The sequence below is a fragment of the Cryptomeria japonica genome, chromosome 4, assembly GCF_030272615.1.
Source record: "Cryptomeria japonica chromosome 4, Sugi_1.0, whole genome shotgun sequence".
NCBI lineage: Eukaryota > Viridiplantae > Streptophyta > Pinopsida > Cupressales > Cupressaceae > Cryptomeria > Cryptomeria japonica.
The window spans coordinates 364612930-364639948 of NC_081408.1; the positions used below are offsets into that span (position 1 = coordinate 364612930).

A 27019-nucleotide genomic window follows, 5' to 3' on the forward strand; every position below is an offset into this window, starting at 1 on the left:
TAAGTGGATGATCAATAGCGTGTAGGAAGGACACCACCTTTGCACAAGATTGCGCCATTTGTTGATACGTAGATGTATTAAGCCACTCTCTTAAAATGGACTCAAAGCTAAATAGAAACGGGCATGAGTAAACAAATTTCATTACAATATGTATGTATATGTATACATATATACACATGCACATATATGAACTCTAATATCTTATCAACCATGCCATCTAAGTAACATATCCACATAGTCTAAAAATTCTTATAACAAGTAGACACTTTGATCCTCCAATATATTTATAAATGGGATATGCTTGTTCCATTGTTTTTTTACATTTAAAATCATCGATGGATTAAAACAAGCCTGCTAAAGAAGTACTGCAGAATAGCCCTGTTTGATGTATGAAGAAACCCAATTCGTCTTTATTTTTCACAATAATATACACTATTCTAACACACTCAGCTAGATATATTACTCTTCCCGGTGGAGGCCAGACCACATGCTGAAAAGCCTATATAACTTACAATGAAAAAATGAAAAGAAAGAATGCCTAAAGATTCAACTTGAACATTTAGTCCTAAAAAAGAGCACTTAGTAGTACAAAGCTGCTGAGCAACAAACCCATGGGCCATTAAGTGAAGTCTCATTCTTCATGAGTGCTTTCAAATGCTCAGGACAGGCGAGGAATCGCAGATTCTACCAGGGATACTTGACAAAGAATAGGAATCAGCATCATCTGTCTTTTTTGAATGAGGCGACAAGATACTATTGTACATGTTAGATAAAGGTGAGTGTAGGTTATTAAATTCTGATCCACTTACTGCTCTTTCATCAACTGAACCATCAGTGAATGGTGTTTTGCAAAATTGCATTGCTTTCAGCATACATGCATCATCATGTAACTCAAATATACTGCAACAAGAAACAGTGTCAAAATACAGAATAAAAAATATCAGTGGCGATTCATAAGATTAGGAGTCAACTTGCCCACTTATGAACTGATATATCCATGCCACAAAGAAATTGAAGATAAGGTTTACCTATTGAAGTCAAAGTGCACTAGCTGCATATCTTCTGATATCTCAATGTCAACAGTCGCATGAGGATGAGTCTGCTTAGGCAGAAAACAACAAAATGAAATCAAAACAATAGACTTTGGTCAATTAAATGGCAACAAGCTATTCACAACTTTAACTTTGTGTAAATGGTAGGAATATCAGCTAGCACAAACATTTTTGAAATGTAGATGAACACAAGGTCTCAGTGGGGTTCCATTGAATTTATATGACATGTTTCCTATATGAAAACTTATGAACATTTAAAAAATAGAAGACTCTCCCTTTCAGATACTTAGGCCAAAAGTGGAGATGGCATGTCAAATGATATCCCTGAATAGAGACATTAATGTGATATAGTGAACCACTATATATAAAAATGTGCAACAAATTGAAACACGAGAAATTTTAGACAAACAAGTTTGTCTCCTGGGAGATAAAAGGACTTAACACAGAGCTAATTCCACAAGACAAGCGCTGGTATTGATACATTGTACAAAGATCTTTAACTAACACCACATCAATGAGCCTTAATGAGATACGATACAAATGAAGAGATATTTAAAATGATATAAAATGCGAATCCCTTCTATATTACATTCTTGCATAGATAAAATCTAGCTAATATGCAAAATTTTACGTCCTTATTTGAAATATAATGAGAAAAAAATGATAATGGGAAGAATACCTACTCTGAAAAACAAAGTATTACATTAATACATTCGACAGTAAAATGATGAACGGAAGATTCGAGAAACTATTCTAATAGTGGTGCACTAGGTAGGTAACCAAATAATTAGGCCTTTAATCAGATGCAACTTATCATGGAAAATTTTTCCAAAATTTTCATTATCCTCAATAAGCAAAGGCGATGCTGCATCAACTTAGTAATTTTCGTTACTAGAGTGTTCAGTACAAAACAACATATAGTACTAGAGATAACCTTTAGCATTTAAGAGGGGAAATCAACAACTCACCTGGGCCATATTTAGAATTACAATTTTGCAGATAAACTACACAAAATGACCGTATCATTTCACATATGACCTTGGTTTGGTAAGAATGCACCCATCCATGAGATTCACATGAATTGCATTCATCCCGAATGTAACTTATGGTATACTACGAATAACAACTTCTTATCCTTCAATTACATCTCAAAACATCAACTAAATTATCAATTAAAGGGCAACGGTATTAGCAAAACCAAGAGATAACTGTAGTTCTGCTCTTAAACCATGATGATTATGAACTACTTTTCATTGGGTAATCTTCTCAATTCTTGTTTCTTTATAGAAAGATTGAAAGATATGTGCATTGCAGATGAAATGGTGCCTTGATAGGTAGTCGGAATGAGTTTTCCACAGGCCATGTAGAATTTAGAAGTACTAGAATAATATTATTTATTATTAATTAAGGGTCAATTATGTAAAATATTTTGTAAATAATTAATTTGTTTCTATTTACGATTATTTCTTTTTAGAAACATCGTTTTTTTGTAATTCTTTATAATGATCTTTCGATCATCCTGTTAATACATTGAATCTTTTTTACCAATTACTGTTTGTAATATGGGATCAGAGCGGGAATCTTAAAAATTTTCTGGGGGATCTGTTTCCAGTAAAAAAATCGTTTTTATATGGGCGGATTTTCGCGTCCGAGGGTTTCTTTCAGAAATCGCGACTTCTTTAATAGAATAATATTATTTATTATTAATTAATGGTCAATTATGTAATATTTTGTAAATAATTAGTTTGTTTCTATTTACAATTGTTTCTTTTTAGAAACATCGTTTTTTGTAATTCTTTATAATGATCTTTCGATCATTCTATTAATACATTGAATTTTTTACCAATTACTGTTTGTAATATGGTATCAGAGTGGGAATCTTAAAGTTTTTCTGGGGGATTTGTTAACAGTAAAAATTTCGAAAGAAATTTTTTTTAAAGATTTTTTATCTGGGCGGATTTTCGCATTTGAGGGTTTCTTTTAGAAATCGCGACTTCTTGGCGATGTGGTTGTGTTCGTGTTTTCTTTTCTGAGCAGAATTTTTTTATTTTCAAAGAGAGTTTTTGGTCGTGTCTGTCGGTGCCATTCTTCTTCATTCTGACCTGTCTCTATTCTGTGACCTGCGACCTCCTGCGAATACTTGTGCGACCTACATGCATTTAATTGCGCAACTTTTAATAAAATCGCGACGTGATCCCTTTACAACGCGTGACGTGGGTATTTTACTCAGTTTCGGCCCACATTTTTCACTCCGCCTAAGACAAATTACTCTTATTTTGTGGCGCAATATTGCTGGTTTTTCTGCGCAATTTTCACCTATTTCATTCCGCGACAACTGCTTCATAATTTTCTAGCCTCTACAAATCTGTGGTGCAATCCTCTACACGCGATTTTTCGTGTTTTTTCTCCTTTGCAACTGCGGCTTCTACATTTTTCGCGATTTGGGTGACTGGTAGAGTTTTCTAATCCTCCAAATTCTTCTGCATCAAACCCGCAAATTTTCACACAGTGGGAAGGCATTGATTATGAGGAGACTTTTGTTCCTACTACCAAGATGAGTACAATTCGTTTTCTTCTCGCTATTGCAACTCAGTTTGGATGGAAGTCCATCAAATAAATGTTAAGAGTATCTTCCTCAATGGTGAGTTGCAGGAAGAAGTCTACATGACACAGCCTCTTGGTTTCAAGGTTGCCGGCAACAAACATCAACTATGTAGACTCATGAAAGAACTCTATGGACTCAAATAGGCTCCTCGAGTGTGGTACATCAAGATTGATCAGTACTTGGTTGCCCATGGTTTTCAGCATAGCCCCTCTGACAGTAATCTGTATATCAAACACTCTGGTAATGATGTTCATTACTGGCAGTTCAGCACATTTGATTACAGAAATCAAACAAGACCTATGCAAGGCTTTTGACATGACAGATTTGGGGCTTCTCCATTTTTGTTTGGCAGACTAATGATAGCATTTTTATTTCTTAGTCTAAGTATGCCACGAAATTGCTTGACAGGTTTCGAATGCAAGATTGTAAGCCTGCTTCCACGCCTATGGAGATAGGACTGAAGTTGTCAGCCAAGTTTGATTCTCCTCCCGTAGATGAAACAACATTCAAGCAACTAGTGGTTAGTCTCCTCTATCTCACTTCAACTAGACCTGATCTTAGTTTTGCAGTGAGCTACATCTCACGCTTCATGACAGCCCCCAAGGCTGACAATTGGGTAGCAGCGAAGCGTGTGCTGCATTTTGTGAAGGGCACCTCTGAATATGGACTTCTTTATGCTAGGAGTCACGATCCTAGACTCAATGGTTTCACAAGTTCAAATTGGGCAGGTTCAGTTGATGACAGGAAATCAACATCTGGGTGTGTGTTCAGTTTGGGATCTAGTGCAGTCACATGGACTAGTAAAAAGTAGCATGCAGTGGCTCTCTACTCGACAAAAGCAGAGTATCGAGGAGCAATTAAGGCAGTTTGTGAGGTAGTTTGGCTTCGCCAGATGCTTGCGGAAATGCAAATATCTCAAGCAGGTCCGACTCCCTTGTTTTGTGATAATCAAGGAGTTCTCAAACTTGCCAAGAATCCCGTCTTCCATGAAAGAACCAAGCATGTGGAAACTCATTGTCATTTTATTCGACAACTTGTTGAAGACGGTTCAATTCAGTTGCAGTATGTTCCAATTGCGGGTCAGACTGCAAACATTCTCACCAAGTCTCTCAGCCTAGATAAATTTGCTAAATTCAGGGGGCAGCTTGGTGTAGTTGACCGATTGACCATTAAGGGAGGGTATTAGAATAATATTTTTATTATTAATTAATGGTCAATTATGTAATATTTTGTAAATAATTAGTTTGTTTCTATTTACAATTGTTTCTTTTTAGAAACATCATTTTTTGTAATTCTTTATAATGATCTTTCGATCGTTCTGTGAATACATTGAATTTTTTTTACCAATTACTGTTTGTAATAAAAAGATTGCTTTTGGAATCAATTTTGTATGTTTTTGCATCGATGTTATGGATCACACTCAGTCCATCATCAGGAGAGTGAAGAATGGGATTGCAGACATTCTTAAAAAAAGCAAGGGGGAAGACATGAGGACCAGAATATTTATTCATTGGTTTTATTTTATTAATTTATTTTCCTTGATTTCCTTCTCCTTCTTCACCCCCTCTTCCTCTCGTTTGTCTCTTGTTCTCCAGTCCTCATGTCTTCCCCTTTGCCTCTTTTTAAGACTATGTCTGCAATCCCATTCCTCACTCTCCTCTTCCTGATGACGGATAACTGAATATGATCCAAAATATCAATACAAAAACATACACAGTTGATTCCAGAAGCAATCTTTTAAAATTTTCCCCTGATACAATGGACAATAGACATGAAACTGCAAATGCTTTTTCTGTTCTAAGTGTACAAGTTCAGAGCATATGATAAAAAAAATTGCATGTCATTTATGATTGTTACAATTACACAGTATATCAGATGTAAAATTTAGTAAAGATAGAACCAATCAATAGAGTTAGCTTCTTACATACAGTTTTGCCGTTGATCTATGAAGATTATTAACTATTTTCCATTTGATAACCTTCTCAATTCTTGGCTCTTTAGAGAAAGATACGAGCATTGCAGATGAATTCTCTTTATAAATGAAGATAAACTTATTGAGCTTAAGTCAACATGATAGTTGTATGAAAAATTCAAATGATATTAAAGGCCTATATTTATAATATCAGGATGGCTCCTGAAATCTATGTAAGCAAGACAAGATCCTAATCTGTTTCCGTGAAGGAAAAGCACAAGGAAACGAAATGACGGTAAAAAGAGATAACGTGATTAAGGTCCTAGTTCATCAGAGAAGGCCAGATGGTGCTTCTAGAAAACGAGACCATCATTACTAGCACCTACCGTCTGAGCAAGGAATACCAAATCTGATTTGTCTGGATTCTGAGATGCTGATATTGCACTCATTCAATTGCAAAGGTAGCATAGCTGTTTGAAATTGTTGTTTCATTCATTCACAATAAACTCAAACAGAAACAAAAATAACCTTCTTTCTGATTATAGCTTGTACTAAAGATATATTTGGTAACCAATAATGTTCATGAACGCATAGAAAATGAGGTGAACCTTGAATTAAGAAAAATAAAAATGTCAATAAATAACACTAGCTTCAAGAATTGAGTGCATTACTGTATACCAATGGAAATTGGAAAACAAAAGAGATGAGAACTTGCAGACGGTCATGATGCAAAAAACACTAAAGTTAGGATCAGTACCTTTACTAATATAAATGGCAGTGCCACACCTCCAGAAGTATGATTTCCTGACTTAGATACCCTTTCATTCCGGAGAACTAGATTTTGAAGGCCTGTTATCTTTAGCCATAAAATAACCAAACATCATGCAGCATATATAAAAGACCCTTTCTTGTCCTTGAAATGGTTTGCAAACAACGTCATAGCTAAGCAAGTTTATTGTTCAAAAGGAAGAAAAAAGGGTCATATGTGGATATGCAATGATTACAATTACTCAAATTTTTACCTGCTCTTCAAGTTCCTGTAGATAAGCCCTTTTTTTGTCAATCCGAGTTATAACCTGCTTTCTCTCAGTCTGTAAACATAAAACAGTAGATCCTTTGGGTTCCAATTGTCTAAATACAGCATATACGCAAAAAAAATTGCACATTATCATTCTATAGGAACATTAGATCTCGTTTCTTTTATCTTCATTGGTACAACGTATAATAAATATACCTAACGGATTACCATTGCATACAATACAATCTGGACTAATTTAACAGAGGAAGCAGGAAAACCTTCAGCTGTTCGATATCATTCAGATGTGCAGTAGGTAACCCTTTCCATTGAATCTCTTTTTTGTCCTTGGTTATTATGTCCATTGCCATGAGTACATTCAGTGCATCATACACCCTCCTACGAATGTTCTTCTCATCATATTGTTGCTGTAAAAAATTTATTATCTATCAGAAATCCTGATTTAACTTCTACACATAAACCCAGATTTAACTTCTACACATAAACCCAGTTTAACTTCTACACATAAACCCAAATATCAAATTTAAAGGCCAAATTAACTGAACGATAATTGAAAATGCATCAATAGATCTAAGAATGGGGCAACTGAATATCTCCAACCTGATCTTGGGAAACAAGTGTGCTGTTTGGATTCATGAACTCGGCCACTAATTCAGATGCAACCTGGATAACTAAAAGCGAGTTATCAAGTGTGAGTGGTAAAAAATTTTAAATTCTTTTCAGCATTACACTCAAAAAAGAAGCTAACAAAAAAAAATTTAATGATACAGGATGAATTTCTAAATGTACACTTTCTGATTCCACCCTTGTTTAAGACTCTACAAGAAAAATGGTGATTATGTAATTTAAAATTTTGGCATCTATGTATAAAGAAATTCTTGAACTTTTTGCTAAAAACTAGATATATCACGATAAACTTCTACCACCGAGACTGTGTGTACTTTTCTCAAGTTATAAAAGTGCACAAGATATGTTTTGGCTTGAAAAAAAAGGCTGCACAGGTGCGTACTTGGCAGGATAGGAACAACCCTATTATATAAAAGTTATGAGTCAAAATTTATTAATTTTCGTTTAACATTGCTTACACATTTAGTATCTCTGCAGTTGTGTGTTATGAGAACAGAACATTAGCAATTATGTACGAAGAAGGCTGTGGGTCATGCTAGTTATGGAAGTCATCTAACAGAAAGGTGTTGTGGAGACAACAATATATCACAACCAAATGGTTAGGGCATGCAAGTCTTAATCATCAAGAAGGTAGAACAAGAGATTCAGTTGCATGTATACGGATAAACCACCTAACACTAATATAAAAAATTAATTCTCTCAATTGAATGAGGGGGTTTTGAAATTCAAGGGTTAATAAGGGATTGGAACTGTTGAACGTATGGGGCATACCACCATTTTATGGTAACATTGGAGGGTTTATTTGTTTTCTGGTTTCTGCAGAAAGGAATATTTTCCAAGAGACCTGAGCTACTTTTAACATGAAAACTAATGGGAGGCATAATACGTTGTATGCTCTCAATACTCTCTTTGGCACTTGAAATTACTGCAAAAAGTTCATGCTATGCCTAGTGTTTACACTAGGCACAGACTCAACAAGCCATTTTTTTGCCTCGGGCTTGGATATGGCACCAAAATCAGCAAAGACTTGGGAAAATTGAAAAAATAACAAATTTAAAGCAAAAACTAATCGGTTACATCTGCCATGCATCTGTAAACAACTGTAATATCTCAAAATATTGATCTCTTTGATTATAATTTGAAGTTTGACCCGTCCCTTTTTAATTTGTATGTGGAGATTTTACTTGTTAAATGATTATTAACTATAAGTTGGCTATAAGTATTAATATGTTTGTATTTGTAGGGTGTATGTTTGGTGTGCGGTGGATTACTTGAATCATTTATTATTTAATTATACAAGTTTTATTTTGTGATGCATATGCAACTTGTAGACACTAAAAAATGGTTAATGTTTGGGACTCCACTTTTTAACATGTCTCCTTCTCCCGCATTTGGTCTTTATCATTTGTTGATATTGTGTCATTCTTTTGTTAATTAAATGATGCTAACTAAAAAATTAATTACTAATTATGTCCTCTAATTTGATCCTTTCTTGTTGATTTGACCTAAATCGCTCTTCTTGTCTATCTGATTAAATTATTTAATCTCTACCTCTTTGGCATTAATTTGACTGAATCCATTTCTAGGGTTAAATAATCATTTAATTATTGACCCCCTTTATTCTAACATGTCCCTCTTTGGATAAATAAATTCATTATTTATTTATCCTTTAATTTTTTTTGTCACAATTAAATAAATATTTAATTGACTAATTACTAATATGAAAGTGAATTAATAAATAAATATTAAGTTCACGCTCTCGAATTGCCTTTGCTCTCGAATTGCCTTTGCTTTATCACAATTGTGCACTCATCTACTTGAGAGCAACATAATATTAGAGGAGAAAGAAGAAACAATAAAGCACCATCAAAGGAGTGCTCGTTTTGATAGCTTTGTTGATTGTAGTAGGTTAATTTTACATGATATTAGCTTTTGTGGTTCGCTTTATGATATCATGTTTGTTCTAACCCCATTTCCTAGTCAACACAACTAATGGTCTATTAGTGTGTGATGTTTCAAGAATAAGTTATGTGAGGATTTCCTAATCCATGAAATGATATGCCTATCTCTTTAAATTAAATTAAATCACAAGAGGTGTATTTGAATATTCTAAATATTAAAGATTGAAATAAAATAATGTTAGAATTAAATAAAGAAAGAAAATAGAATAAAGATATGATAAATAGATAAGGCAAATGTATCCATGGGAATTTACAAGAAAATCCATTCATATATTTAAAACAACACTATTCCAAAGAAAAAAAATATAACAACAATTCTTTTTAAGAGAAAATTAAATTAAATAAGGGTCAATCTATTTATTAAAGAATGAGATTTGAGAAGAAGAATTGGAGCAAATATAAGATGATTATTATTAGATAACTTGGAGAAGTAAAATAGAGAATTACATGAGAATAAAGTCACCAAAGAATAAGAAGGGTGTTGGGTGAATATTAAAATCACTTAACTTATTCACATATTTATCCTCTTGTGCTACTCTATTGTATTGATTTTGATGACTTGTATGATTTGTATGGTATGCTTAGTAATCAAATAAAAGAAAAATAATTTAATTGCAGATTAATAACTATGAAACCTTGATAAACCTTGTATATTGTTTCATGGACTATGGATTACTTATTTGACTACTTCATGCTAAGTTGCAATTGGGGTGGATCAAGTTTTCATTGATGGTGGGCTCATATTACCTCCCCCAAACAACAAGAGCCTAAGACAAGTGGAAGACTAACGGATATGTTGGTTTTGTTTGTACTTGGCATGTTGCCATTGATATTGTATTTGTACTCTAATAAGATTTCATTGTAATCATGGAATATCATAACCATGTGGCAAGTTGACTTACGATATATTTGTATCAAAATGAATTTTACATTATATTTACATGCATTGCTTGATAATTATTAAGCGAGAAAATTTTGAGTGCCATTTGGGGATTGTAACAACAAAATAAATAAAGAAATGCCATAAACTTCAGACTTGAACTCTAATTTGAAATAAAAATTGTTTTGATATCATTAAATTGATTTTTTGTACCAAACAATGGATTTACAAATCCACATATACGGTACTAGCAAAAAAGGTTGGAAGGAGCCACTCTCCCAAAGTTATCTCCAAGCCATTTGGCTCTATGGTTCTTTGAGTATGTCAAAGAAGCAACTACCTCCATTATATTTGCAAAACATGTAGCATCATCATCTTGGACAACTTCTATCTCTAGTTACAAGGGCTTGAACCTTCTCCTCCATCACTAAAAGCCCTACACAAACAACTTGATTTACCTATGCATGGTCTTCTTCTAAAAATGAGGTCATCTTTGGTGATCCACTCAAACGCAAGATCATACTTCTCCAACACCACAAGGGATAAATCTTCATATGTGGCTATAACTCTCTTGTGGTGGAGGCACAAGTTGCAATGCACAAATACAAGGTCATCAACCTTTGCATTAACAACTTCTTGTTCTTTTTGTAAAGATGTACTCAAAGATACTCCAATTATACTCACAACCTAAAGCACTACATGGTTGGCTTAAAACTTGGATGGCCCTTCTCTAAAGATTAGACACCTTAGCACCAAAATTCTCCCACCATGCATTTGTAAGGATAGAATTAAAATGCTTAAGATTTACAATATATACAATCCCACAACTTAAATAAAAATAAGGAAAACCTTTAAATTTTTTATCAAATATTCAACTTATCCAAATTTTACATGACCTAGTAGTTGCTTTCTGATCTTACATGTTTAAGAAAAAAGATATCCTAGAGCTTGTTCATCAATCTCAATCATGGAATTGATCTTCAACCTCATTTGTGGAGTTGGCTGCATAGCCTTTGTGATGGTCTAGAAGCCTCCCATAACTTCCATATCAGCCTTGAAGCTATCAAGAAATTGGAAGGTTAGGTTGAGGAAGTATGCACGAGCATGAAAAGGCCTATGAAGTTGTCTTATCTGACATATCCCATATAGGCACATATTTAGCCTCCACACCACCATAATATTGTCTAATATGCTTGCTTGTTCAATCCATGCCTTTGTATATGACCTCACTGCTAGCTTTTGTCCATCAACAATACGAAGGAGAGAAACCAATGACTCAACCCCTCTAAAAAGCCAAAATTCAAGTAGTGTTTTTTAGCTTACAAATTAATTAATACATTAATTTTAAAAAATAGAAAGAGAAGGGAAGATGAAGAAACAAACAATATACAAATTCAAAAAATATATAATAAAGGGTGCAATGACGGAACATCTTGAGAAGTCACCATCCCAGTACTACTTTGGCCCAAAGCGCGCTTAACTACGGAGTTTTGATGGGATCCAGTGCACTAACATTGGTATGATCGCACCCAAAAATCAAGTTAAAAGAGTAAACTATTATGTTAGAAAAGAGAATAAATTTAAAAGAAAATGGAAAAAAAATTAAAGACTATATCTATAAAGTATAATCTCCTTTAACAAGAGGAAAACTGGGCCTCATCACACCACATCAATCACAGTAGTTGTGTTTGGGTAGGAAGACTTGTTCCACTTCTCAGTAACAAACATTTTCTTCCAAGAAGATTTTACTTATAATGAACAAGATTGGAAAACTAATTGCCACTGGTTCAGACCAAACTCCCTGTTATTTGAGAACTCTCTCATTAAAGAGAGTACCTAAGCATGGTTATCAATGTTTCTACAAATTTTTCATCAATTGCTCCATAGCCTAATTCACTGATGTTTCTTAATGCTCTCCAGCATTAGATCAATGCAATATGCTAAACAAAGATTCCAAAAATGCTGAGATGTCTATCTATTAGTAATCTACCTGCAACAACATAATTTGTTGCATTAGTAGTAACTACTGGCACTACGGTCTGCACCTCCACTTATGCCAAAACTTCTTTTAAAACTCCATATAAAGAATCTATATTTTTTTATTTTCCTTGAAGCATCAAATGACTTCAAGAAGATTGTGTCCCCAGAATAAAAAACTAAAAAATTCATCATCCTATTTTTTCTATCAATAAATTCATTGAACATGACAGTGCAGCACTTCTTCATCTAGATAGCCAACTGCTCCTCAATAATATACCATACATTAGCTATCTTCTCTATCAAAATTGGGCACCAAAGATCATCGATATTAAGAGCTTTGAACCCCAAACCAACTACAGCCATTCCAACAAACATTGCTTGCCAATAAGAGGACTTAAAACATCCCAAATTAAAAAAACAGAATTTAAAAACCCACTGAAAAATGTAAATCCTCAACAAATCTATGAAAGTAATAATTAAAAAAAAAATCCAAAAATCGCTAGTTACATTCTTTGTCACTTAGTGATTGTCCTTGTTCCAATTCAAGCTTTCCAATGATTGTTGGGAAAACACAACTCAGCTACTCAAAATGCAACTCTATGCCCAAGTCTAATAGAACTCGATCCACTACAATTTCCAAGCACTGGACAAGTGGAAGATGCAACCATTTATTGGTTTTGTCTTAATCTTTGTTCTTTCTTTTCTATTAAGGTCTCCAACAATGTTGTCACCTCCCTCACAACCTCAGGCTTAACATTTGGGAATAGTAAAACATCACGTCCAAGTATGCAGGCAAGGTGGCATTTGAGATAATTAATGCCTTCTAGAAACTCCACACCGTAATAGTTGTAAAACACTTTCCCTTTTTCTACGTCTGACCTACCATGCTTCCAAGTAGAGTCCCTCCTTTGTGGTTCAGAAATATTTAAAAATAAAAACGCAGCATTATGAAGAAATAAAAAAGTAAGGGTTAATTAAAAAATGCAAGTAATAAAGCTAATGAAAATGCAATAAAAACATATAAAAATAAATAATAAAGATAAAAAAAAGAATGCAAGGAAATAAATCAAATAACAAAAACCTAGAGTTTTAACTGTACTAACTTTAAATTCTCCAATGCATATAACCAAAAGGGTGAAAATTAAAATATAAATTGTAGAGGACAATGAATGAGACAATAAAAGATGTTCAACTTACCTTGACTTGATTCTTGAAGTTGGAAGTTGGATATGTGACTCAAACTTGAAGCCTTAAATCAGCTCCTCCTTGGCATAAATCCACCATCAACCCAACTCTATCAGCTCTTTGCACAAGACTGTTCAGCTACTTTAACATAAAAATGAAAACCCAGTAGAGTAAAAATAGTTGAAAGCAAACAGACAAGTGACAATAAGGTTAAAGATGAATGAGAGCTTTCAAGTCTTTAGTGGCCGTTTAAATTTGTATTTGATGTGTTTTTTCTGGTTTTTCTTGTGGTTAGCCCTACAAACTCATTAAGTCCAATGTCAAAACTTGTGAGTCCCTTTAGACTCACAATTCCAGATGCTAGACTTGGCAAGTCCACAAGTCAAGGCCCTAGACCCACCAAAGTTTACTCAGACCAAAACTCATGAATCCTAGCAAGGACCTTGCATGTCACATTGCTATGGTGTTATGGAATCTAGTCACCTGAGTGATTTGTTGTTTCAAACTTCAGTGATCCCTGACCACACTGCAATAATCACATTGGCATTGATCCAGGGCAATCTAGAAATTTGATCATCTCACAGCATGGACAATATTCCAAACTAAATGCGATTTTCTGTTAAAGATTTTTCCAAGGTTTTGTTCATATGATCAAAACCATAGTTGAAAAACTTAAGACTTACTAACTCGGAACACCTAAAAAATTTAAAAACTCAAGACTCGGAAAAGACTCTAGGATAACTTGGCGTTAATTTGGCAAATTTATTGAATATTGAAAACACAAATTTAAAAAACAAAAATTTGAAGACATGCATATTACTAAACATATGGAATATATTTGTGATCTCCTTTATATCTAAATTCAAATTAGAGTTTAATACATGTCATAGACTAAAAAACGAGTTCAATATGAATTTCAAGTTTCAATATCATAAAAATTACAAATCATAATTTTTTTCTACGACCGAAGCTCAAAAAAGTTTGTTGCTGCTATGTGGGTGTCATCAAACTGTATGGTGTTAGCATAAATATATAAATCATAAAAAAAGGAGGTGATGTTAGCACTAGAAAACCAAAGAAGCCATTACTTGGATGAGTACACCTGATTTCACACGATAAATATAAATAATAATAATCTCATCTGAAAAAAGAGTAATAGAAAGTTTGAAAATCTATTAAAAGACAAAATTAGAAGGTTAAAAAAGTTACAAAGACGGAAAAGACCTAAAAAAGCAAATTGAAAATAGAAATTTCATGTGACATATTAGAAGACTTTTGAAAGAAGAATAAAAGGATGAAAACCAATAAGGGAATGCATAGAATAGAATATATGATTTTTAACATCCACAAGGCCAAAGAAAGCTTAGGGATAATGCATCCTACAATTTTTTCACTCTTAATTGTTGATATTTTGCTATTCAATTTAATAATGAACCACCCCATTTTCTCAACCAATTCCTCATTGAATAAATCTTGTTACGAAGATACCACTAAATTACTTGCACAATTGACCTAGATGTCATTGTAAGTTTTACATCCAAAAGTAAAAGAGTTTTTCTATTTTCACTTCCCTAGTTGTGCAAATGATACAAACCCATTCTTCCCATACCTCTCTTAAACTTCTCCATTTACCTATTTCACACCAAAGATAGTGTGAGTTAGTCCTTAACTGAGCTATGAGATTTTTTTCTCCCCAAGAGATATTGGCCCCTAAATAGGCTATTTAAAGATAGTTGGAAGTGGGGTTAAATTCCTCAAGGTAATAATTCTTTTATTTCTTTGCTAAGTTTAAGGCACACATTCAAGTGAATGTGCCATTTGCTCATCCACTTGCTGTTTTGCTTCATCCATGAGCTCTTTCTCTCACTCAAGACATTTCAAAGACAACCATGAGTTCTACTAAATTGTAAATCCAATGCACATTTACTCTTCACATAAAGGTTAAAGTGATGACAATGAACATCAATCACATGGGGGTTCCAAAATTGATTTGACAATTAGAAATTATCAAAACATAGCATCCCTAAGATATTAGAAATATTGAGGATAATAATCTACCACAATCATGCAACAAATTTATAAATGCAAAAATAATTAAACCATCTATGTAACACAAGGGTTTCTATTTGTCATTAACAAATATGAAAACATCACCATTTGCATGTTCATTTCAATAAAATAAGAGGAAAGGAGATGAAACAAGTGCACTCATAGTCAATAAGTGGAGCCACAAATCTACTCTCTTATCTATACCGAACAGAGGGAAGTGTTGCTGTTTTGTCCCCTGGTTACCCTTACAGCTGATGCAACGGTCCATAAGAGCTAAATCTGTTCCCTTTGTTGAGGCCTCTCTTTCTCATAAAGCATGCCCAACTAACCATTCCCATTCTTCCCCAAATTTTCCCCACTTCCCTATAATCTCATTCATTTATACCCAAAATATATTATTTTCTTTTGTAATTGATGAGAATGATTTAGGTTCTTAGAGAGAGAACAAATTTAAAACACAAGAGTAAAAGGATTTTTGCATCAACCATGTACAAATTATTCTTTAATTTCAAATTAAGAGAATCTTCCACAGATAAAATCTTACAGGAGATTCAATTCAATAAATCCCATAGAACTAGTCAAGAGGGTTGTCACAATATGAAGGCTTTAACAATTGTGGGCTACAATATCGATTTACTCCCTCCCATACCCAGCCAAGTGCATAAATTGTAAATTTCTTTTCCAACAAGGCCACTAGCAATGCTTTCCCCCCTCCCTATGCTGAGCACCCAAAGGTTTTAATAAGTTCTTTTACGCCACTTCTCACTCAGACAAAATATAAAAGAGATGCTTAACAACCAAAACATAACTTTAAATTTTGACCCCCCCAAGAAATGCAAAATGGAGGCCTCTAGCTTATGTCAGCTTTTGATACAAACTAACAAGTGTAACAAGTGCATTGTGTGATTGTCACAACAAAAAGGCTTTAAAATTATGGGCTGCAGCATGGTTTCCCATATCCAATCAAGAAATTAATTATTGATCTCTTTTTCAAAAAGACCATTAAAGGGCATTTCCCTCTCCTTGTGCCTAGATCTACTAAAACATTTTACCCCACTTGTCAATTACAGCAGTATATAAAAGAGGCGCTTGGCACCCAAACACTAGCTTTAGTTTTTATACATTAAATAAAATTATAAACGCACAATGGAAGCCTCTACCTTTTCTCAGCTTTTAAAACAAATTCACAAATTTAGCAAGTGAACTATGCTAGCCTTGTTTCTTCATTATTCTCTTCACTCATAAATAAACATATATGGTGACAACAAACATGGAAGGGAATATATAAATAAACAATAGTTTTTTCAATAGAACAATCTAATAGACAACAATTTTAAAGTAGTCATACAAAACAGAATGCCTCAATGCAGTTTTCAAACTGAAGAAATCGGGCTTTGGTTCTCAGCCTTATTAGATTTTCAATTAACTTGCACTTCCAAATGCCTTCCAGCTAGTTCTCACTCTCCTGTTCAGTCCCCTTATCTACGGCAACTTTCCTAAAATCCAAGCATCGCACCCCTTTTTCCTCATGTGATTTCCTCTAATATTTTCTCTACCAACCAACTGCAGAAAATTTAATATGCACTAAATTCAGGAATGGGCTTCTCGACAGACCATCATTCTATCCTACCATTTCTTTTTGAAGTCTCCCTTCTTTTTCTTTACTTTCAGGTTTTAAAATTGATTCCCAGATGTGATTTGACCCCACCAAAAAAAATTTTAGGTTTGCAGCCCTTCATTATATATGGTTCATTAGCTCATTTCTTTTATCATTTCTAAGATATAATAAACCATTTTTTTCCATAAATAATTATTTTCTTGCTCTCCTTTTCTACTTTTCTCTTCTAAATATGATTTCCTCATGTAAATATCTTTTCTATTTAAGAGCTTTATACATAAACTTTTTATTCAAAATCTGTTACGTTAAAAACTGCTCTCACTTAAAAGCTTTCATCATGTTACGAGTCTTTTTTCTTTTTCTTTCTTTTTTCTTTTCCCCCTAAAAGATTTACCTTTTTTCCATTTGAGGCTCAAGCTTGACATGTTTTTCCTCCCATATATATTATTCAATGAACTGATCACAATTAAGCTTTTCTGCATGCCTTAATCCATAAATTGTTTTCAACATATTTTTTAATCCTAAATTTCATTAATAAAAAGGCAAAATAAATTATCGTCTTCATTGTGTCAAGTCACCCAGCTGATTGGTCATAACTAATTCTCTTCATTCATTAGAAATATAATGATTACCCCATTCATCAATAGTTATGCATGCACAGAATGCATTCAAGGAGTTTTTCTTTTTCCCATTCTGCCTGTTTTACCAAAGTCATCTCACTACTAGACTGCCTCGATTACTCTTTTATGGAACCTTGTACTCCCCTTCAATCTTATTTGGTCTTCATACAGCCCATGTGATCTGCACATAAGCTAGAAAGGATCACATCATCTCGTATATAACATGAACAAATAATATCAACATTCGCAATCCAATTAACTATTCTTCAACACAATTGTATCTGGCAACTATTCTCCAGCACAATTGTATCTGCCAACTTTCTCCAAAACAAATTTCATCTAGTAACTATCATCATGATGGTGAACGGAGACAAAGATGAGAGTAGGAGCAAAAGCAAGAGCGAGGGCCAAGGTAGTCAAGGGTCCATGCAATTCGTGCAGAGCATGAGTGAGGATGAAACAAATAAAGGGGATGACAATGATGATGATGGAGAGAAAGGTCCGGCCCATATGTGGATGATTCCCTCATGGCATTGTGGCTAGAGGCCTAGAGGAAAGTGTCTAGTTCTGATGAAGATGTTTCCCTCACGGCGTTGTGGGTGTAGGCACAAAAGATTGTTTCTCAAACCCATTTGTCTTTCACGAAACCAAATTTGTCTAGTTTTGGGTCATGCAACCTTGGGCATGCCCTCAAGAGTGAGTTTCTGCTTCGTTCTCCCTGAGATCTACGATGTTGAGGGTGGCAGCTTTTCCTTTGAATCCTATTGATGATATTGCTATGGCTCCTATAGCTTTGGAAGAATGTTGTCTACTTGAGTCGGAGGCTAGTGCATTGATGGGCATGGGTGGTCCATGTTTGCTAACTGCCTACACCTATGATGTAGCTGTTGGGAGTGTTGGCAAGGGTGATCAGCCTAGGGTTTGCCATTTCATAGATGTGTGTAGCCCTATTGCAATTGTAGTAAAGGATTCCCACTCTTCCACTTTGAGTGAAGAGTTTTGGATTGATGATGTTTTTGATGCTATTGTTCCTACCCAAGCTGAGGTAGAGGTGCAAATTCAAATTGCTATCCCTAATTCTCTCACTATTAAATCAAGTGCTTGGTTTAGGAACTCAATTGTTGGGAAATTGATGTTGTTAGAAGATGGGTGATTCGGAAATGGAAACTAAGTGGCTAGGTTGAGGTAGTTGCTAGGCTGAATAATTTTATCTTATTTTCATTTTCCAATCTGGATGATTGTTCAAAGACTCTTCTGGATGGTCCTTGGTTTCTTAGGCGGAATGGCCTTATCTTAAAAATTGATATCCAGGCTTTAACCCAATGAATGATGACATCATCAAGTTTCATGTGTGGGTTAGACTATCAGATCTGCCATTGGAATATTGGGACAAAAAGGTTTTAAAGCTTATTGCCATTTTTTTTGGGCAATATTTTGCTGCAGATACAATCACAAAATTCAAGAAGCATTTGTTGTTTGCCAGATTTTGTGTGCTTGTGGAGAAAACCAAAGGCTCCCTGTTAATTACCTTATGTTCCAAATTTGGTGATTGGGTACAACAGATTGAATTCGAGGACTCTTGAGTAATTTGCCGTTGCCTAAGTAACAAGAAATACCATTTTGTTTGGAGGAAAAAGGAACAAACGCCTATGACCATTGAGGAGTGCATCACTACAATTCATGATGCATAGAAGGAAGAAAGTAGGGGAAAAGCTCCTATAGATTGTACGAAGATGGATACCTCTTTTAAAGTTTCGGGGTTAGATGATGGATCTACTTGTGGACTTATAAATCTTCCTTGCTCCAAAAAAACAAGTTTAGGGCAGAAGAATTCTTGCAATATGGTGAAGCAAAAGCCATTGGAGCAATTTGGCTTCAAACCACCCTAACTTTGGGTTGGTAGTTTGTAAGGATTTATAGTGCCGTGTTTTTTGTTGTGTTGTCAATTGATTCTCATTGTAGTCCTTTGTTGTTTTGTCATGCTTAATTTTTAATCTTTTTTTTGTACACAAGTATAGGCCTTCTCAAATCCTTGCCTATCTTAATTTTTTTTAAATTGTTGTAATCATCACATATCATAATTTATTATGTTTTGTTCAATTGATAAATGCCATGTCATATTTATCATGATACACAAAATATCAATGATTAAGGGTGTTGTATGTTCAAGTCTTATTTATATATCTGTGTATCCAAGTCACTAAAGCAAAAATATATCCTACACTTAATAAAAATGCTTGAGTCCTAATAAAAATAGCCCAAAATGACAACATCATCTACAAATGCCCTATATAAGTCTAAAAGTATAGTGAAGCACTACAATAGATATGCCCAAGGATGTTCAATGAAAAGGAGAATGTGTGTAGATGGCTTCCTTTCAATTCAAAGTTGATCCAACAAGTACAAGTTACAAAAACTCATGATACAAAACATAGCTGAAAAACTTGAACTCAACAATAACTTGGCTGACCCAAAAGGATTCAAAATCTAGGCAAAAACTCAAGACTCAACAATAACTTGACAAATTTATGAAACATTAAAAAATACATAAACTTTTTAAAATATTCTTCAAAAGTATGCATTATATTTATGGAAAATATTACTAATTTTCTTCATATATCGATCAAAATCAGGGTTCAATACACATCATAGACCAAAAATGAGTTCAATAAATACAAACTTCAAGCTTCAATACTTGTGATGTCTCTAAGCAATATAATAGCTGTGTTCCATGAAGTCTTGAAGCAAGGGGCTTGGTTTAATTTGGCAACCCAAGGTCACAGCAGCTAATGAGGGTCTCAGGGCACAGCCCCCAATAGAATTGAGGGAAAGCATTCTCTTACAAGGATCTAGAGGTAGAGCCCCAAATGGAATTGAAGAGCAACGCCCCTAGTATGTTCCCAACAAGCGGCTTTTGATACCACATAGATCTTCATGGCACATTTCATTTTCATTAAATCTGTATCACTATGTTTTGACTAACACCAAGTCCTCACTATTCCAATATTTCTAGCCAAATCTCCACTCTTTAAAGAAGTAACATGACTTCTAGAGGTTAAAACCCTACTGATCAAAGAGAAAAATGTAATTACCGCAAGAACCTAAATCACTGTTATCTTTGACAACAAACAATGTAAAGTCTAGAGTTCTAGCATCATTATTCCTCTATCCAACAAATATAGACCCACAATTCCTTCATTGCAAAGACAACATAAGGAAAAACAGATCCACCATTCCTGTATTGGAAGCGTAGCTTTCCATCAAACAAGCTTTCACCATACACAACAAGGATGGAGATGACAAGGATAGAACTTGATTTGAGAGTTCGGAACAAAATTAAAGATCCGAGCAAGAGGCCAGATCCAAGTGTGAACCCAAGTAACTGAGATCAAAATCCAATGGCATATTAATGTAGATCTGACTATGCATTACTTCTGGTGTAGGCAAAGGGCTCAAGATTTGCAGTACCATTCATGTTGTAGAACTGGTCTATAACTCATGTGGTCTAGGAATGAATTAATAGTGAAATTTATTTTATTGGATTGTAAGACCTTACTGTTTATAATTGTTGTAACACTAAAAGGCCTAATTGTAATGCCTAGCAACTTGATGTAATTATTGTGCATGAATAACGATATCATGTTCTCTATGCATTTGTTGTGTGTTTGCTATTGTCCACTCTTTGATTAGATCCAGGTGTTTGTTACTTAGACCTGGGGGTTAGGGTTGCATGGTTGGACAGTCTTTCATTAGACCCTCCATCCATGACCACATCAAGTGGTATCAAGGCTTAGGTTATTGTTGCAAACTTGCAACGAGTGAGAACTCCACAGTAGAAGCCTTGTGTCTGTTACACTACAGGGGATCCACTAGAGAGATGGAATAAAGAAATTTTATCCGTGTGTTGAACTGCACGTGATCTATCAAAGGAGTGGTTCACGAAAGTCTTGTGCATGTGTCGCACTATAAGTGATCCATAAGAAAGATGGTTCACAGAAGGAGAGTGAAGGTGTCTTCCACTGATGTAGTGTTGGGTTGAGATATCCATGTGTGTGCATCCTACAACAAATGTAAGTTGAATGAAGGTTGCATCGGATTGACAGATCTGGAAGCAAACCAATTCTTACAAGGATGGCTTGTAAAAAAGGTGAGCAGCTAGAAGCACTGAGTTTGTGGCAATCTACAAGAGGTGTGAATTACTTGTAAAGGGTGATATGAACTAAGAAGTAACTTTGGGCATTGTTGACAAGATGCAAACCAAAGGGTTGATTGCCAGAGGCAAAGTTATAGTGTTCCTAGTTTGGAGAAAATCCTGGAGAAGCAAAGGGAAAATAATAGGGAAAAGCTATTGGAGATGATGAGGAACATAGCATCCCGAATTGATCACTTGGAAAAGCAGATAGAAGTGATGTGGCGTCCCATGGATGCTTGTGCAAATCAAGCAACAAGTGTGAGGTGGTTTGCAAATGGAGTGATAGCACAAAATGTACTAGCAAATGTGTGATGGCACTACTGAGGCTGAATGAAGCAAAGAATCCCTGTAAGCAGTAATGTGACTGATCAAGGAGGAGAAGATGTTAGCAATGTTGCTTATGTTGAAGACAGATTAGACAGAATGTTTGATCTGGTGGAGGATGTGGAAGATAATTGGCAGAAAACAATGAGAAGAATGGCACAAATGACTGATGCTAGTGATGCAGCAAGGAAAGTTGCTAGGTGTAGTAAAGCAAAGTCTTCTAGAGGATGTGTGGCAAGACAACTGACATCACGAAGTAAGGAAGATGAATAGGAATCAAAAGGATGCTCTGAGGAAGGATGAAATCCAAAGAGGTCAAGCATGGTTGAACAAAGAGGAAGTGATCTACGTTGATGAGGATAAAAAACAAGGATGTTTGCAGTGATTCTTGAAGAAGTAAGGGTGTTGGAGGATCATTATATCCAAATTGTTCCGTCAAAAAAAAGCAATCGAGCTGCAAGAACTTAACAAGTATTGTTTCCTTGTACTGTATCAAATTCAGAGAGGTAATAGTTCTTGATTCGTAATTAAAAACATATTTGCAAAAATTTGGGGCTGAAGCACATAAGTGAGTCCCACTTTTAAGCCAAACTGTTTTTACTTGAAGTCACATTTTTTGAAGAAAAATGCAGACTTGAGCCTCGGAATCTTAATTCCTAATTAAAAACATATTTGCATAAATTTGGGGCTGAAGCACATAAGTGAGTCCCACTTTTAAGCCAAACTGTTTTTACTTGAAGTAACATTTTTTTAAGAAAAATGCAGACTTGAGCCTCGGAGGTTTCAATCTAGAGGATTAATTTTAACCCCCTTGGATAGAAACCCCCAAACTCTAAATCAAAACCTCTTTCGCTTCACCTTTAGGGGGATCAAATGAAGACATCTAAGGACTCCATTTTGCTTGTACATAATCCTCAAAGTCAGCTTTCCAAAAAGTATAATATGCAATTTTTTTATATATTATATTTTTTTAATTTTATATTGAATGTAGGTCCATTACAAAAAAATTTAAAATGATGGCATCTATTAAAAGACACTATGAAAAATAACAAACTCTAACAAAAGAATCTCAAAAAATACATGGCTCCAAATAGATGTTTTTGTTTCAATAAAAATAATAATTAATCTCATGGAAGAAGATTAAATCCCAGTCCTTTAATTAATTTGAACCTGCATGGACTGTTGAAGTTGAATTAGCATGGACTGTGATAAAGTACCTCTTGCAACGGAGAGGCTAAAAGGATCAATAAGAAAGAGAATAGATCTATAAAGTGGAAACTCACAACAGGGATGATATCAAGTGACAACTAATGTTCTTCTAAGCCTTTGTAGTGATATATCCTACGGAGCAATACCTTATGAAAAAATGCTTAGTTTAAAATTTTAGCTAACCAGATAAATAAAGGACAGGATAGTCACAAAAGCAATTGCCAATCCTTTGTAGAATCTAGATCGATCATGACAATCATTTGATGTTTGCTTGTAGTAGACAATATCAGTAAGCAGGAAGTGGAACAAACTGTATTAGTTATAGTCAAGATGAAACAACTTCCTGTAAGAATAGAAGGAATAAACAATTTTAAAAACCTTTAGTTATGTACTTGCCTCGTTGTATGTTGTCCAACCTTTGCTCTCAACTTTCTTACAGACTGCATTCCAACAGAAGTACAGTCAAATAAAAGCCAACAATACGTTAATGTCCTAACAAGATGAACCATAAATTTGAATATTCTGTATTTTTCAAAAACTGGCATGTAAATACAACAAAAGAGGCCACATCAATACTATGGAAAAGAGATTTTCTACTTCCCTTAAACAATAATATTGAGATCTATCATCAATCAGATTGGATATTAGAACGTTACATAGTTTATATAAACAAACGAAGATATTATAAATGTAGAATTTACAAGTTGTTATTTTTATAAGGTATGTAAAGCATTGTATTGTATATCACGCAATTTCAGTTTACCAAGCACCTTTCATGCTGAAGTGTCGAAGTCCTCTCCCACCTTGCTCTCCAATAGTTAATCGGTGAATCCGTCTTCTTTTCCTCCTCCTATTCACATTACAATAATAATTTAGCCTGCAAAAAGAGTGACACATCGAAGCCCTTTCCAGCCAATTCCTTATCAATATTTTCACTGTTAAGGCATTCTTAACCTTTGAATATATGCTTAGATATTAAATATGATCATCAATTCTCGAATTATACCCATCCTTTATAATTAGAACATGAGAGAGAGAGAGAAGAAAGGGAGAAAAAAGAGACTCACGCTACAGGAGTACCAGGACACTCAAACTCGTCCCCTTCTGGATGGTTCAATTTGACCATAGCATTGTTTGACGCAAGCGTGGCCATCACCACATCGCCTTCTCTTGATGAAGATTCAATGCTGCCACTATCCATGGAAACTAATGGGACTGAAGGAAGTATGTTAAATTGTGAATGTCTGGTAGGTATTCCATTAAAGGTGTGCCACGAATATTCTTTTGTCCCTGGCCATAGCTCCGACTTACAGTTTTCATCTGAATCTTGCCCTGCATAGATTTAAAAGTAAGCTTATGAAGTTTACTGGTTAAATGGCCATTAACAAACAAGATCCATCAGAAAAGAGTTTAGTAAAAAGAAAAAAAGAATAAGAGAGAAAGCCTTGAGAAACCTAGAAGATTAATCCAACAGATATTATTGCTATGTGCAGAAGGATTTCAAGACAGTCCTTAGTTGAGTAAAACAAATTCTGTTGCTAAGTATTAGAGACTATTTCACATTTACCGTTTGCAGGGATAGGGTGATTCCACCTGTGATTAAGTTCGATTCCTAAATCACCAGAGTTGCCTAATCATTTAAGATGGGTGGATACCTACTAATGGAGAATATTCCCACTGTGGAGCTTTGAACATGGTGTCCTGATAAGGATGTGCTACCATTTAAGTCCTAAGCCTCATCGGCCTTAAAACAAATCAACAAACCAAAACCACGGCAAGCCATATAACGAATGCACTTAATGGCCTTAAAGGGATCGGAGTTACTCATTTAAACTTTAAAGTTTTAAACCCTATAGGATGTATGTTCTCAACCGCTTGCTAACTACACGAAATCAAACCCAATAACTTGGATTCAAATTTAGTGTGTGACTGAGATAAACCCCGTAAACTGAAATCCAGGCTACAGATTAGCAAACCATATAATCATAAGGAGAAAAGTAAAGCTTTGCATTTGCTGGTTTTAAGGGCTGAGATCATCGATAAAATCTTAATAAAAGTCTGATAAAATGACTTGTAGAAGACGCCGTCAACAGAACCAGCTTCATTCAACTAACGCCTCTGCATTAAAATTTAATTAATAGAGCATATTTTTCAGAAAATAAAGCTGAGAAATAAAATAAACTTACTATTTGGCACAGTAATGATCCCATTCTGAATAATGCCCAGACTTTGAGCATAATCATATATACCAGCTTTGTGAAGTTGTCGAATAAGATCATCCTGCAGACAATTCTCGTTTGATACGGAAAGAGTTTGTGATATCCTTCCATGCCCATGTCTAGCGTTGATCATTGCCTGATTTGAGTCTGTGAACACAATCTAACATTTTAGACCCAATTTTCAGATTTCAACAGTAGCTCTAATCCATTGATAAAACATCCTATCTTAGCAGCCATCAAAAAGCATAATCATTTCCTAATCAGTACATGCGTATAACTCTACCAGTAACGAAATTCAAATTGAAACTAACCTGCAGGAAACATGGTGGAATACTGAAAGTGAAAAAGAAAAACACCCAAAAAGATCCCTGGCCAGATGACGATGATGTGTGGATAAGTCTGCAATTTGGTCATGCTAAAACAATTCCAATCAATTAGAAGAAGATTAAGAAAACAGTTTCAGAACACTGTTTACAGTATTGACGCATCTTCCACTCACAGGTAAAAACTTCCGCCTCCAAATCATTTCTCTTAAAGTTTTTTTACCATGTCATTTCTTCTGTATGGATAACTTTTTCAAATTAATTTCAATTTTAAAATCAAAAAAGTATCTTTTCCGAAATCAAACAGAGATAAGATATTCTTCTGTGTATTTGACTTGTGTAGAATTTGAGAACATAAGATGCCAAATGTGGCCCCAAATTAATCTCAGTACGGAACAGTATAGATTTGTAGCTTTATCACTTTTGCAGTTTACCAAGAGAGTTTACAACACTGCTCCTCATTCCTTACACTTCCTATTTGGTAATATATATTAAATTATTTTTCTCTACCATAACATATGGAGTTAGATTGTGTTGGTGTGAAAAATGTGTACTATATGAGAGTGGAGGTCACATGTTTGAATTTGAAAATACACTGTTTCCATATTTTAAAATATAAGTGACAAACAATCTTTTGGTAGGTCACATACAACATGTGATAGCTAAAGATGTATATATGTATTTAAGTTAATATGTATGATAATAAAGTATTTTATTAATTAGTGCTTGAAATGTGTATCAAATATATAAAATTAAATACGAAAATTGTTAAAGAATAAAGGTATATAGTTTGATATATGATAATGAATGTTTTATTGTAATGTATTCAATTATTCGAATCGAATTCAAATTTCTACTATCAAATTTTTAATTGCGGAGCTCTAATAAACTAGGAAATGATCTAATTATGTCAAGGTTTATGACATATGTGACCCTAATCTAAAAATGTATGATCTTGAATCTATTGTGCAAGTTTAAACTAGATATATGAACTTGAATTTTAAACTTCTAATCTTTCAGAACTTGTTCATCTCTATGTACCTATGACTAAATAGTTTTCAAAAGCATTAGTATAGCCTTCTATTAAGAAAAGAGAATGTGTATCTTGTCTCAATGTCAGTCATTCCCTTTACATCAATTTGAAAATGTTTAACAAGTTCAAAAATATGTCAAGTGGGATGCAAATGCCTATGTATCTATCCTTAATAATTGTGGATGTTGATGCAA

At 34.4% G+C, this 27019-nt stretch overlaps 1 protein-coding gene across 2 annotated transcripts; it reads right to left on the bottom strand.

Annotated features, from left to right (window-relative positions):
- Positions 1–259: 259 nt before the first annotated feature.
- LOC131040969 (transcription factor-like protein DPB) lies at positions 260–26108 on the bottom strand. 2 transcript variants are annotated; one of them, XM_057973939.2, is made up of 12 exons: positions 25969–26108; positions 25781–25884; positions 25437–25616; positions 24318–24582; positions 24021–24100; positions 23647–23690; positions 7206–7268; positions 6866–7012; positions 6592–6660; positions 6327–6425; positions 1029–1099; positions 260–900 (listed from the first exon to the last, which is right to left on the bottom strand). In XM_057973939.2, exons 2-12 carry the CDS (start codon positions 25881–25883, stop codon positions 651–653), a joined length of 1371 nt encoding a protein of 456 aa, XP_057829922.2. In that variant the 5' UTR covers position 25884; positions 25969–26108; the 3' UTR covers positions 260–650. The 2 variants fall into 2 exon arrangements, with proteins under 2 accessions (XP_057829922.2, XP_057829921.2); XM_057973938.2 differs by having other exon boundaries at positions 25781–26014.
- Between the last annotated feature and the right edge of the window lie 911 nt (positions 26109–27019).

Excerpts from the sequence above, each read along its gene's own strand:
- LOC131040969 (XM_057973939.2), bottom strand. The coding sequence starts at position 25,883 with ATGACCAAATTGCAGACTTATCCACACATCATCGTCATCTGGCCAGGG. Across the intron at positions 23,691-24,020 it reads TCGACACTTCAGCATGAAAG|TCTGTAAGAAAGTTGAGAGC; the intron begins GTGCTTGGTAAA and ends GTTGGAATGCAG. Across the intron at positions 7,013-7,205 it reads CACTTGTTTCCCAAGATCAG|CAACAATATGATGAGAAGAA; the intron begins GTTGGAGATATT and ends AATTTTTTACAG.